General features: G+C 38.9%; 2 protein-coding genes across 2 annotated transcripts; both read left to right on the top strand.

The window, feature by feature from the left end:
• Positions 1–1,726: 1,726 nt before the first annotated feature.
• Positions 1,727–3,366, top strand: rnf7 (ring finger protein 7). The gene is made up of 3 exons (XM_079676269.1): positions 1,727–1,954; positions 2,094–2,141; positions 2,898–3,366. Exons 1-3 carry the CDS (start codon positions 1,789–1,791, stop codon positions 3,014–3,016), a joined length of 333 nt encoding a protein of 110 aa, XP_079532395.1. The 5' UTR covers positions 1,727–1,788; the 3' UTR covers positions 3,017–3,366.
• A 2,361-nt stretch (positions 3,367–5,727) lies between these two features.
• On the top strand, positions 5,728–11,832 carry LOC307035361 (rhodopsin kinase grk7-b-like; the record flags this gene model as incomplete). Its single annotated transcript, XM_079674558.1, has 4 exons — positions 5,728–6,327; positions 6,503–6,940; positions 7,971–8,236; positions 11,499–11,832. The coding sequence occupies 4 exons, from the start codon at positions 5,728–5,730 to the stop codon at positions 11,824–11,826; spliced, it is 1,632 nt and encodes a 543-aa protein (XP_079530684.1). The 3' UTR covers positions 11,827–11,832.
• Positions 11,833–13,974: the final 2,142 nt, after the last annotated feature.

Raw genomic sequence — 13,974 nt, 5'->3', positions numbered from 1 at the left:
TTTTGTCTTTTTATGGTTATGACAGCTCTTTTTATCTAGAATAAATGGATGCTGCAAGACACTTAGCGTTTTTAATCACTGATTAAAAAAGGATTGATTATATTTGCTTAAATACAGTCAGATATTGTTATATTAACATATGCTTAAAGTAAACTGGAGTGGTGCTTTTGTTAAAAGCTTGTCAATTGTCAGATATTTTAATAACAACATTTAAGCTTGTGTTTATTGTTTAAAAATACTTTTCTATAGCTATGCTAATTTATGTTTTTATTTTTACAAATCTTGAAGCCTTTTATGTTCAATAAATACTTTGGAGTATTATTATGCATGAGCCATTCACATATAATAAATACATTATTTACATGCATGCATTGCAGTATATTGTATATTAGTAAATGATGTGCATTTAGTACGATGAAATACAAAACAATACAGGATATAGGCTACGGCTAGTATAGTTGTAGTAGCATGAAAAGATTCTTGGGTCGATGCTGCAGTGCCCTGTTTATACACAGGGTGGCGCTAGACAAGCAAAAACATTGTAGCCGAGCCATAGTAAATTATTAATGAGACCACCTACTGTTACTGTCCTAGTCCCAGCCATAGACTGGTCCCAGCAGAGGGTTTGAATATCAAGCTTATTTGGAAGTCGGGAATATGCACACTTTGCCATTAAGTTATTCATGTTACAAGAAGCTCAAACCGCTCTTTGATTTTACCAATATGGTAAGTAGCTATTCAACTAGTTGTAAATAATCCAGAGTGGTTTACACAGAAGTTGCATGCAAAGCCAGAAGAGGTTATTGGAGGTTATCACCACTGTATACTTGGAGAAGCTTTATTACTGTATAAACAGTTGTCTTAATGCGGTTTAGTCGAAGCCCTACTGAGTGTAGCATTATAAAAGAGATGGCATTGACACTCGGTCATCCTTGTAATGCCAAAAGAAGCTTCTGACGAGAAACTTTAATAACCTTTCCATCTCCATCTCCTTTAGTTGTTAAGTTAAAACAAAAACAATTCCCCTGATTCTCTGTCATTTTTACTAACTGAAATGAGAAGAAACTAAGTGTGTGTGTGTGGGAAAAACATTTGTGCCAAGCTTCTAAGTATGATCACTATTTATAAACTGAGTTCATATGGGCATTTGTAAACTAACAATGCTTTTTTTCACCTTTTTTTGTATGAACTGCATTAAAAAACAATAATTGGTTACTGTAATTTAATGAGACACACAATATTAATTAGTCAATGCTATTTTTAACATTAATACATGCTATTTACACTGCACAGAGCGATACCTTTTTGATCCCATATTATTAGAGCCATTAAATCCAGTAAACCTGTGTTTGAATTTGCATAAGGCTAATGTGTATTACAGTAAATGATACTTTGTTGTATGAGAGACTATGGTAAAAAGTTTACAGTAGGCTTTCATACTTCCAAACATATTAAGTCATCAACTATTAAACAATGTAACATGGGCTACTGTAAAGCAAATTCACTGTAATATTGAAGTTACGATAGGCTACTGTAAATAGGTAGGCTGAAAATAATAATAATGTCTAACAGTGTGAATAGAACAAGAAAGGCTACACATTCAAAATATCCCCAATACCTGCTGTGTGTTGTCTGAGAAGCTGTCAATAAATCCATGTAATTCACACACTGGAAGAACAGCGCCATCTTTTGTTTCTATGGAGAGAAGACCAGCTAGCATTAGCATTGCTTATAACTGTTACGTCCATTTTGTTTAGCTTAGCTAGCCTGGCTAACTGTGCAGCAGAGATGGATGACGGTGACGAGCCGCCGATTGTCCTCTCTCACAACACTTCTTTAAGCTCTAAGTCGGGAGGGGACAAAATGTTTTCCCTAAAGAAGTGGAATGCTGTGGCAATGTGGAGCTGGGACGTTGAGTGTGATACGTGTGCCATTTGCCGGGTACAAGTGATGGGTGAGTACGAGGAACCGACGCTGTTGCTCGGCTAGCCTAGCCTCGAACCGGGCTGGTGGAGCTAACGTGGCTAATATCAGCATTAGTGCCTGAAGTAACAGGACCAGCGTCTCTGTAACATGTTTTTCTTTGTTTTCAGACGCTTGTCTCCGATGCCAGGCGGAAAACAAACAAGAGGACTGTGTTGGTAAGACTATATTGGCTTTAAAATATGTTACAGCTGTGTTTTAATCACCAAACAAACCCATAGGTGGCAGGTCGATCCAAAAATCTAACATTAGCTAGTTGGTCGGAGCTGTCAAAAATAACATACTAAAGCAGCTGGTCATAGAGAGGGGTTGTGTTGGTCGTTTCATGTCATTTCAATGATTGACGTTACACTGAATTTGCATATATTATCATTGTTTTGTTTGTATGACGCACATTATATAGTTAATAATAGTAGGCAGATTGCCAACAGATATTTAACTCAAGATCTATATGTATGATGCACACACATTACAAAAGCATTTGCTGACAAGTTAATATAATTGTAATTTACAATTATAATAATTGAATATGTTAATAAGAAAATAAAATAAACAGTACAAGTTCAATTAAGTTATTGGCGTATGAGTGTTATTGCAAATGAATAAACTATGTCTACGCAGGAATGCAGTTAATGTGCTTTCTTATTGACTAGTGTAAATCTACACCATTTATATACCATTAATTAGTGTCACGTTCCCTTGTTTGATTGTACTGAAGCATCACCTAGATGCCAAAGATTGTGCCTTTTTATGAAGAGATTGAGATAAAACACAAATGTAAGCACCTGCACTTTGAAAGGAAGTTCGTTTTCACCATTCACTATTAAATAAATAAAAAAGTGGTACTTTTATATTCTGTGTGACTAACTCATTCATTGTCTTTCCCAATTTCTTCTATCTTCATCATCTCTCAGTTGTATGGGGAGAGTGCAACCACTCCTTCCATAACTGTTGCATGTCCCTTTGGGTGAAGCAGAACAATCGCTGTCCCCTCTGCCAGCAGGACTGGGTGGTTCAGAGAATTGGCAAATAATTCCAGGCGGTCTGGATCTTCAGCAGAACCTAAAAGTGGTTTGAGACTTGACAATGATCACTGCAGCGTCCTGTGCAGAGAGCCACTGACCCTGTCGACTGTCCTCCTACCTATCAATGCATGTTCCAGTTGTCCCAGTGTCTAAGGAGGACGATGGACAAAATAAAATGGTGCAGACTCTTTGGTCACTGATTGGTGGATGTGGCTGGAGGAATCATGAAGAGGTGGATGAACCTTGTTTCAGTGTTTGGTCACATGTTAGTTTTATGTTATTGTCTGTGTCTTTGGTGGTGTCGAGCACATCCTGAACATGTGACTTTAAAAAAATAAAAGAACTGTATAGCTGTAAACATGTATTTGTTCATCCAGTAATTCAGGATTGGTAAATAATTCCTATAAACAAGTGGAAACATGGTAAATGGTAGTTTACATGTATTATTATTGATAATTTAACACTGCTTGTCTTTAGAAAGCATGTATTATTTTAGATGGTTTGCCTCTTATTGAAAACATATTTATATTCTTGAATGATTCAAATGATCAGTCACAAAAAAACATTAGACTCAGCTGATGTGCTGGAGCTATAGACCCATCAGACCTAGATTGAAATGTTCCGATGCTATAAAACAATCGGCCTTTAAAAGTATGAATATCTTAAACATTATCTTTGGAGTTCACAATGATTTAGCATTCCCCAAACATTAATGTCTAGTTAAAGAATGGATTCTACAATCCCTAAGTAACCCTTTATTGCTATAAGTACCTTGGCAGTCTGAGTGAACTACCTGGAAGGCAGCCATGCTAACTAACACTTGTTAAACATGTATAAGGAGGTTGGCCTTGTTACAGTCAGGCTCAACTCCGGTGGACATTCAGTCAACAGTACTTTTCTGCTTAAATGGTGATGAATCAGCAAATACAAATGATATATAATAAGTAACACTTTGAATAGAGTCAGTTACCACATTTCTTCGATCAAGCACAATTTACCTCAAGTGATAGCATTTATATAAGTACGTATTTTAATGGTTAACTTGTAACATATTTTGTCATGCTTTTAAAAAATACTTTTTCCTTGAGTAATATATATGAATACCTCTTCCATCACTACAAACACAAAGCAGTTGTAAAGTCCAACCAGAATTTTACACATTTATTTTTCTAATATTTTTTTTAGCAAAAACACATGATAAACAAACATGATCAAATGTTTTATTTTCTGCAGTCACACGTATGCGGAACATATCAGTGTTCCCTCTGCAGTTGCAGCGTCATGGAACATTGTTAGTCAAGAAGACTGAACAGGATAATTCACTTAGACATGAGCCTAATGAGGGGAAGGTCATTGCCTCAAACAACCATCATTCGAGGAAGTGAAAAATAAGCACTCCCATCTTCTGTCAAAATGCCACATAAAGGACCCTTATTGTGATTTGACAAAAAGTATTATGGCTGCCACTAATGATTATTTTCATTATTATATATTCTGCCATTTATTATATAATGTCTCAGTCTATTAAACTTAGGAAAACCATTTCCTAAAGCCCAAGGGGGTGTACCTAAAAACCTCTGCTAATATATCTGATTACCTATAATGTTAGACAAGGAAGCATATTTATTATCTTTCTGATGATTGACCAATCAATTATTCACTAAATGCTGTAATTAGTATTGACACATTGCTTTAATACAACAGAAATACAGCACTCAGCCATAATCGATTGATCATGCAATAAACACTCAAATAAACAGAACTACTTTCCTAAAGTGCATAATATAAAATAATACTAAATCTGTGAGATATGGATTTAATTATTGATAAGACGAATGCATGCAGAGGTAGATTTGACCATATAATGCATTATTTGACACAACCTCAGCTTTGCAATTGGAATGTCCAACCATTTAACCATGTGTGCAGGTGTTCATGTTATTTTGTCCAAATCCTCTGTAGGCGGTAGTGTGTTAGAAACAGAAAGAATAGTGTCATTTGTAATTATCTTAAACATAAAATGACTACAATAAATCTTGATGATGAGTACATAATTCAATTGCGTTGCGTGCCAGTGATGTGGCTGAATGCGGAGGGAAAATAAAAAGGTGTACCTTTCATGCTGCTGATGCTGAAAAGATTTGCTATTTTGAGCATCAGAGCTGTACAGCTTTCACTCCCATGAGAGCTACATTAAAAGTCTGTGAGGAAAATTAATATCTTAGGCTGCTTACTTAACTAATTAGGACTAATTCAGTATCCGTAATCCCCCACCCTTTCTCCTATAATAAGCGAAGAAGTGAGCATACTTCACATATTATACTCATCTCAGTGGCTTCTTTATCTCATAACAAGCTAAAATCACTCATTAGGTGTTACGGTCAGGATCTGCCACATCATCGTGTCATGCTGGCAGCCCAATTACTGCACACAGTTACTTTGTATCTCCTAAAAATAGACAGGCCTAAAGCCTCTTAAGTTCAGACCAGATAAGTTGCTTTCTCTTAGTGGCGTCTACAAATACGCATGCAAAGACACTCAGCTGATGGCAAATCCCCAATAATAGTACTACTTTTAATGCTACAAGAGGATAGGCACAAGCGGTAGAGGATGTTCAGCATGAAGGTGCTTCAGGTGCTTAGTTGTGCCTGGAACCTGCAGATGATTGAGCTGCATGTGTAGTTGATCATGTAGGCTATGTGACAGCATACAATCCAAAATGGACACCCTGCCTGGACTGGACAACTTGGTGGCCAACACGACCTACCTGAAGGCTCAGAATATCAATCGCAATAAGCTCAGAGATCAGTGGACATCTCTTTCGCTGCCCAAACCAAGGATGTCCTCTGATCTCCAGGCTTCAGTGGGGAGGAATTACGAGTCACTGTGTGAGCAACAGCCCATTGGGAAGAAGTTGTTCCAGCAGTTTCTCCTGGCCTCTAACTCGCAGTACATGGTCGCCACTGAGTTCCTGCAGGAGCTTAGTGACTGGAGCTTTGCTGAAAAAGAAGCCAGAGAGAAGGACAAACAGAGAATCCTTGCTACGTTTTTTCAGCCTGGGTCCAGGAGTTTTGTCTCATACTTTACAGGAGAGGCAGCTGGAATATGCAAGGTATTATCAATCCAAAAATTTGATGAGGAGATGTTGGACAAGTTACGAGAAGCCACAAGAGACTTGCTGAGGGACAAACCGTTCATGGAGTATCTGGATAGCCCTTATTTTTATAAGTTCTTGCAGTGGAAGGAGTACGAGAAGCAGAAAATCAATGACAGATACTTTTATGAGTTTAGGACTTTGGGAAAAGGTGGTTTTGGTGAGGTAAGTTCAACAAATCCCAGCATCTTATTGTTGAACATCACATGTATACAGAATGGCCATTGTTAACTAAAAGTTGCATTTGTCTTACTTTTTAAAATCACAGTAAAATTATTAGAAACAAATGTAAGGATGCCACAGTAACAGTTATAACATTGAATGTTCCTCTGTCTTGCAGGTGTGTGCAGTGCAGGTCAAACACACAGGCCAGATGTACGCCTGCAAGAAGCTGGATAAGAGGTGCTTGAAGAAGAAAGGTTGCGAGAGGCTTGCCCTTCTAGAGAAGCGGATCCTGGAACAGGTCAACAGCCTCTTCATTGTGAACCTAGCTTACGCCTACGACAACAAGAACCACCTGTGCCTGGTCATGGACCTTATGAATGGAGGAGACCTACATTTCCACATATACGAGCTTGGGGAGCGGGGCATGTGTATGGAGCGTGTTGTTTACTACGCCGCCCAGATAACCACTGGGATCCTTCACCTGCACACTTTGGACATAGTGTACCGGGACATGAAGCCTGAGAACGTGCTTCTGGATGCCAAAGGACAGTGTCGGCTGTCAGACCTGGGATTGGCTATGGAGCTACCAAAGAACAAAAAGGTTTGCCAGACGGTAGGTGTGGTGACGTGTCCCAGATTAACCTGCAGTGCCCGCCATCATACATTGACACTGCAGTGCCCTGTACAAAGCCTTTATTAGGTTTATGCAACACAACATAATCTCCATTCTAATCAAACTGTTAATATATTGAATATTTGCTTGGTTTTCTCATTCGTTTATCAATATATGCTATATGTTATACTATTTCACTGCATAATTGTTCCCCCACCGATACAAGCAGTTTACCGGAAATAGAAATGATTATTCCTATTCCTGCTCTGACGTCTGACAGACAACATAAGACAGCATGACCCTGTTGGACTCAACCTAATCTGATTAAAAGGGGCCTGACTTCCTCCCCAGTTGGACGCTACACTGGCTGATCACAGCAATGTATGGAGGACTGAGCAGAGCCTGTTAGCATTAGCCGGTTAATCTGTGCTCTACTAGTACCAGATATGGCTTCCACGTGTCTGTCTAAGGAGATGAGTCAGGAGATTCTCAGCAGGCTTCACTCACAGCAGAGGAGATACAGAGTGAACAATAATGCCCACTGATCTGATGATGCTGTTATGCAGCATTTTGTAATGCAACAGTGTTGTTTCACATTGTATTATTATGTTTGGTTTCCAAACTAAAACTCTACACAGAATAATAATAAAAATGTCTTTGTAGGAGAGTGATATATATTGTAAAGTCACTAAAACAGATGTAAATGTTACCGTCTGATGTATTGGATTGCAGTTAGCTTTAAAGCTAATTTTCATCTGCACACGGCAATTGTTTAACCTGTTGTTAAATATTTTTCTTCCAGTGTGCATACAATGCTACAGGTCATAGCAGTTGTTCCTCAGTTTGCCTGAGACTCCTCATCACCAGTTTTATCTTCCAATAATATTTAAGGTTTGAATAAAAATGCAAAGATGACATAAAAGTCCAAGTAGAAATATGTTCTGTAGGCCCCAGTGCCCCGAAAAACAAAGGTTTATGTTTATGAGATCTCCCTCATCCTACTTTCTCTCCCCCCTGTTTGTGTTCTCAGGCTGGTACGACTGGTTACATGGCCCCTGAGATCCTAAAGAGGGAGGCCTATCGCACATCTGTGGACTGGTGGTCTCTGGGCTGCACCATCTATGAGATGCTGGCTGCCCGTTTGCCTTTTAAAGACTTCAGGGAAAAGGTGCAGAATGATGAGGTGACTCGTCGCACTCTGGAGGATGACTGCAAGTTCGAACACAAAAACTTTGATGATTCTTCCAAAGATCTCATCAGATGCTTTCTTAAGAAGAAGTCGGTGCATCGCCTTGGGTGCCGGTCAGTGAAAGTTTCACATTTCTAAAGCCCTAGTTTATTATCATATTAGGTTGGATAAGGCGCCATGGGACAAATCATCAGTCAAGGAAATAAAAAATGTCACTTCTTCGGCAGCAGTAAAAACATACGCTGTTGGTTCAATACAGTCTTTCAATAAGAGTAGCCTATTGCTAGTAATAACCTCCAAGTCACAACCCTGGATGAATTCAAAAGGGAAAAAAAATAAACCTCAGTTCAAACCACTGCAGCCAGAGCGCAGACAACAACAAGCCCCATATCCCCTTCTCTACATTTATGGAGAATTTTGTTTTCAAAATGACATCAAAAAATTAAGTTGTACAGTTCAGAAAGCTTAAGTGTTAAGTTTGCTTGGAAATGCTTTTTTGCTTTTGACTGTAATGATATTTTTTACAGACTGAAAAAGCTTGAAAAAAGAGAAAACTATTGTATTGTTGAGGTTCATAAAAACAACTGGCTTCCAGGCACCAAAAGGTGATTGGTAGCAGCCAATGCACTTCTATAATGTTGGACGTTTAAAAAAAACATGAAAAAGTTATGATACTATTAATCATCTTTTATACATTTTCTGTTTAAATAAAAAAAAAAATGTTTCGTTAAATAAAGCAATTTGCAATACAAACACAGAGTAGTGTACGCTACATAAAAACAAGCTCATAGTTTCCATAAAATCCTCATTATTTTTTTATTTGCTAACAAATCCGAATTTCCACCAATCGTGACGCTATTGCTTGCCTTCAGGCTTTACTAAGTATACTTCCCCAGTGTTGAAATCAGGCACATATGTGTGGCACATGTCAATTTCCATGTACCACTGGTTCTTCAGTAATTATGTGTATTCATCAACTTTAAATCGAACTGCCTTTAATTTAAGAAGACATTATTTTGTTATACTTACGTAGTTCATCTTGTAGTTGTCCCCTTCTAGCAGGATGTTGTTTTGCCCTTTGGCCACCCAGCCTGACTGAGGGCTGCCTGTATAAGGTTGTCCTAATCCAACAGGTGCAACAAATAAACAAATTAAACTAACAGTAGACTAGAGTGAGGGTCTAATCACGCAAGGGTAAGGACTCAAAGGCTATATTGTCATATGCACAGATGCAACAGTGTAGAAATGGCAATTCAAATCTTAAGTCCTGAGCTCCTCCAACAATGCAACATATAATATATATACAGGACTGTCTCAGAAAATTAGAATATTGTGATAAAGTTCTTTATTTTCTGTAATGCAATTAAAAAAACAAAAATGTCATACATTCTGGATTCATTACAAATCAACTGAAATATTGCAAGCCTTTTATTATTTTAATATTGCTGATTATGGCATACAGCTTAAGAAAACTCAAAAATCCTATCTCAAAAAATTAGAATAGTTCCTCAGACCAAGTAAAAAAAAAAGATTTATAACAGCAAAACACAATCAAACATTTGAAAATGTCCATTAATGCACTCAGTACTTGGTTGGGAATCCTTTTGCACGGATTACTGCATCAATGCGGCGTGGCATGGAGGCAATCAGCCTGTGGCATTGCTGAGGTGTTATGGATGCCCAGGATGCTTCAATAGCGGCCTTTAGCTCATTAGCATTGTTGGGTCTGGTGTCTTTCAGCTTCTTCTTCACAATACCCCACATATTCTCTATGGGGTTCAGGTCAGGGGAATTTGCAGGCCAATCGAGGACAGTAATGCCATGGTCAGTACACCAGTTACTGGTGGTTTTGGCACTGTGGGCAGGTGCCAGATCATGCTGGAAAATGAATTCCTCATCTCCATAGAGCTTTTCAGCAGACGGAAGCATGTAGTGCTCTAAAATCTCTTGGTACACAGCTGCATTTACTCTGGGCTTGATGAAACACAGTGGACCAACACCAGCAGCTGACATGGCTCCCCAAACCATCGCTGACTGTGGGAACTTCACACTGGATTTCAAGCAACTTGGATTTTGCTCCTCTCCAGCCTTTCTCCAGACTCTGGCGCCTTGACTTCCAAATGAAATACAAAACTTGCTTTCGTCTGAAAAGAGGACTTTGGACCACTGTGCAACTGTCCAGTGCTTCTTTTCCTTAGCCCAAGTCAGACGCCTCTTCCGTTGTCTTGAGTTGAGAAGTGGCTTGACCATGGGAATACGGCTATTGTAGCCCATTTCCCGGACACGTCTGTGAACAGTGACTTTTGATACCTGGACTCCAGCTTCAGTCCACTGTCTTTGAAGCTCCCCCAAATTCTGGAAGCGACTCTTCTTCACAATGCTGTTAAGGCTGCGGTCATCTCTCTTGGTTGTGCAGCGTTTCCTGCCACATTTCCCCCTTCCAACAGACTTTTTGTGGATGTGCTTTGAAACTGCACTCTGTGAACAGCTTGCTCTTTGAGAAATTTCTTTTTGTGTCTTACCCTCCTGATGGAGGGTGTCAATGACGGTCCTCTGGACAGCAGTCAGATCAGCAGTCTTCCCCATACTTGTGATTTAGTTTACTGAACCAAGCTGAGTGTTTTTCAAGGCTCAGGAAACCCTTGCAGGTGTTTCGAGTTAATTAGACGATTCAAGTGATTCGTTGAACACCCTACTAGTATACTTTTTCATGATATTCTAATATTTAGAGATAGGATATTTGAGTTTTCTTAAGCTGTATGCCATAATCAGCAATATTAAAATAATAAAAGGCTTGCAATATTTCAGTTGATTTGTAATGAATCCAGAATGTATGACATTTTTGTTTTTTTAATTGCATTACAGAAAATAAAGAACTTTATCACAATATTCTAATTTTCTGAGACAGTCCTGTATAGGACATAAAACAATAAAACAAATTTCAAAATAAAAATATTAGAATAGATTCGAATAAAATAGTGCAGATTATGTTGCAAGAAATGCAGATGATGTAAACTATGTACATGTCAGAAATAAAGAAAGCAATAGGCTTAATAGTGCAGAGAATGTCGTATTCGACCAAGTAAATGCTTCTCTTTTAGAATCTGTATTCTATTGTTCTTTTCCAGTTTGTTTTGAAGTGGATTTGTCTGTCCTGCAACTCTGTTAAGAATGGAAATGTATAAATAAATTAAAAGAGACATGTACAGTATATTAAGCTCTATGTTATCGTTCTATAATGCAGTTTTGTTCACTTTAAAGGAACTATCCAAACACTTTTATTGCCCAGGTTAATACCTTTGCCTTCCTACTGCTTTTATAACCTTCTTTCCCAACTCTAATCATTAAATGTCTTTTGTTTCTTTTAAGCAATGTCAATGACGATCCACGGAACCATGTGTTTTTCAAGAGCATCAATCTCCGCCGTCTGGAGGCCGGTCTGGTTGATCCGCCATGGGTGCCAAAATCCAACGTGGTCTACGCCAAGGACACAAATCCCTTAATGGAATCCTCCCCCGTGGAAGACATTCAGTTTGAGCAAAGGGATGAGGAATTCTACAAGAAGTTCAGCACAGGAGCAGTCTCCATCCAATGGCAGAAGGAAATGATCAACAGTGGTGTGTTTGATTATCTGAACGACAAAGAAATTAACTGTAATGGTTACAACAACGAGTCCAGCATGTGCAATATCTTGTGAGAATTTGATCAACTGAGCATATTTATAAAACACAAATGTCCTTTAGTTGTATTTATTTAAAAAATCCAAAGTGCCTGGTTTAATACCAAATGAAGTAGCTCAGGTATAACAGACACTTGCCTTTTTCACAGATCTGTGTTCTTCTTCCTAAAGAGGAGTTATTTTGAAGCCACAGCCAAACCTGATGGGACCTCTGTTGCATGGGTCAAATTAAACCACAGTTCTTGTGTTCATGCCCAGATGCAAACACACGCTGACATTGTACTGCTGCTTTCTAATTTGCGCTCTATTTCGATGAGTCAGCAGTGCATGCATAGTTTCCATTACATCACTCAGCCATTTTGGCAGGTCCTAAATGTTTACATGTGTCTGTAAACAAGCTGTATAGTGGTTGTTGGTCACTGAATAGCAGTAGGATTATTATCAGTATTTGCAGTAATGTGCCAGATATATTACACGGACATAAATTCCATGAATGCCTTTTTGCTCATGTGAGTGGACGGTGTAATGCAACCTCAGTGAAGTCCCTCCGTTGCAGAAGTTCACCACTAAGAGCCGCTAGACACCCATCAAGTGGGACTGTTCATCATCCCCATTACCCTGCCTGTGCTGCTGAGGTATTTACAAGCACTGCATGACTTGTTCAGCTTTTACAAGGGGATGCAGGGAGACAAATTGTCGTTGTTTTCCTCCAGAGAAATACACTGAATTTTTTGGTCTTTTACAAGGCAATACCAACCCCCGTTATTACCCCCCACACCCAGCCTGTGTTTACAAGCTGCACACAACCTAAGAAAAAGAGATGTTTACACGTACTTCATAAAACATAGCAACAACATCTATTTAGCTTTTACACATGCTAAGTTCTTGCAGGTGATGTGGACTGTTTTTCCAACTACATGGCGAGCTTCTCGTTCCATGTTGATGTTAATTGTTAAAGTATTAATCCCTTGATGATTACATGAGAAACTCAGGATATTACTTTTAGGTGTTTTTTCAGGTATGTTTGCCTTTATTTGATAGTGAGTAGAGAGGAAATAAAGGGTGACTAAATCCCCTGGCAATACTCAATATGCGAAACGTGTTCAATATCATGTCCTTCAATATCATGACCTTCTGCTACCAGGATGCCCAAGGTGTCTTTTTCTGAATTACAGTATATTTTACATTTGACCTCTGTTTAACTTCGTTCCGGTCCTTGAGACTTATACTGTATGAAGCTGTACCGTGTCGGTGCATAACAGTGCCAATTGTAGTTTGTAATATTTAGTTGTGATTTTAAAATGATGACTTGAAGTGTTCTAATATTCTGTGATTTTTTGGCAAATAATGATTATATACCTTTTAAAGCCATGCATGTGTTTTTCTAGCAATGTTTCATGCTTCATTTTATTAGACATTCAAGCAGGATGACAGCAATTTTCATGATTTGTGAAAACTAAGCAAATTTCTTTCTATTCTTTTTTTATATTTACATAATGCCACCTCAATATTTGATTCAGGGTGTATCATTCGTCACTCAGTGTATCCAAAACCTCAGACACATTGAAGTAATAGGGACACATAAACATGTGTTGTGCTAATTCCTGCGAGGGGTGACCTTACAGGGCTGAGAAGTGGTTCCGTTCACGCTCAACTGTCATGAGATTAGAGGGTGGTTCAGATGGAAATCCAAGACGCAACCTGATCATCGGCGGCTGCGAGAGGCAGAGTGGGGAGTCCACTGCGGACGACGTGACGACAAGACAAACTCGGGAGAAGGTCTCCAGGAACATGTTTTTACCAGGTGCCTACAAGCCTCTTCCAGGGATTAGTTCCCCAAGAGTCAACGCTGTAACTGCTGTCCTCCAATTCACTGAGTGCACAAGCTACTATGCAACACACACACACTCACACACACACACACACACACACACACACACACACACACACACACACACACACATACAACCATACAGCCGGTAACATCGCACAAGGTTGCATATGCATCTTCACAAACTTGTGTTAATGCTGATCATGCAGGCAGAAATAAAATGACATCTTAATGTATACTCACTTACACACACACACACACACACACACACACACACACACACACACACACACACACACACACACACACACACACACACACACACACACACACAC

The sequence above is a fragment of the Notothenia rossii genome (genome assembly GCF_949606895.1).
Source record: "Notothenia rossii genome assembly, chromosome: 4".
Classification (NCBI taxonomy): Eukaryota; Metazoa; Chordata; class Actinopteri; order Perciformes; family Nototheniidae; genus Notothenia; species Notothenia rossii.
This window is presented reverse-complemented; position numbering and strand designations above follow the sequence as displayed.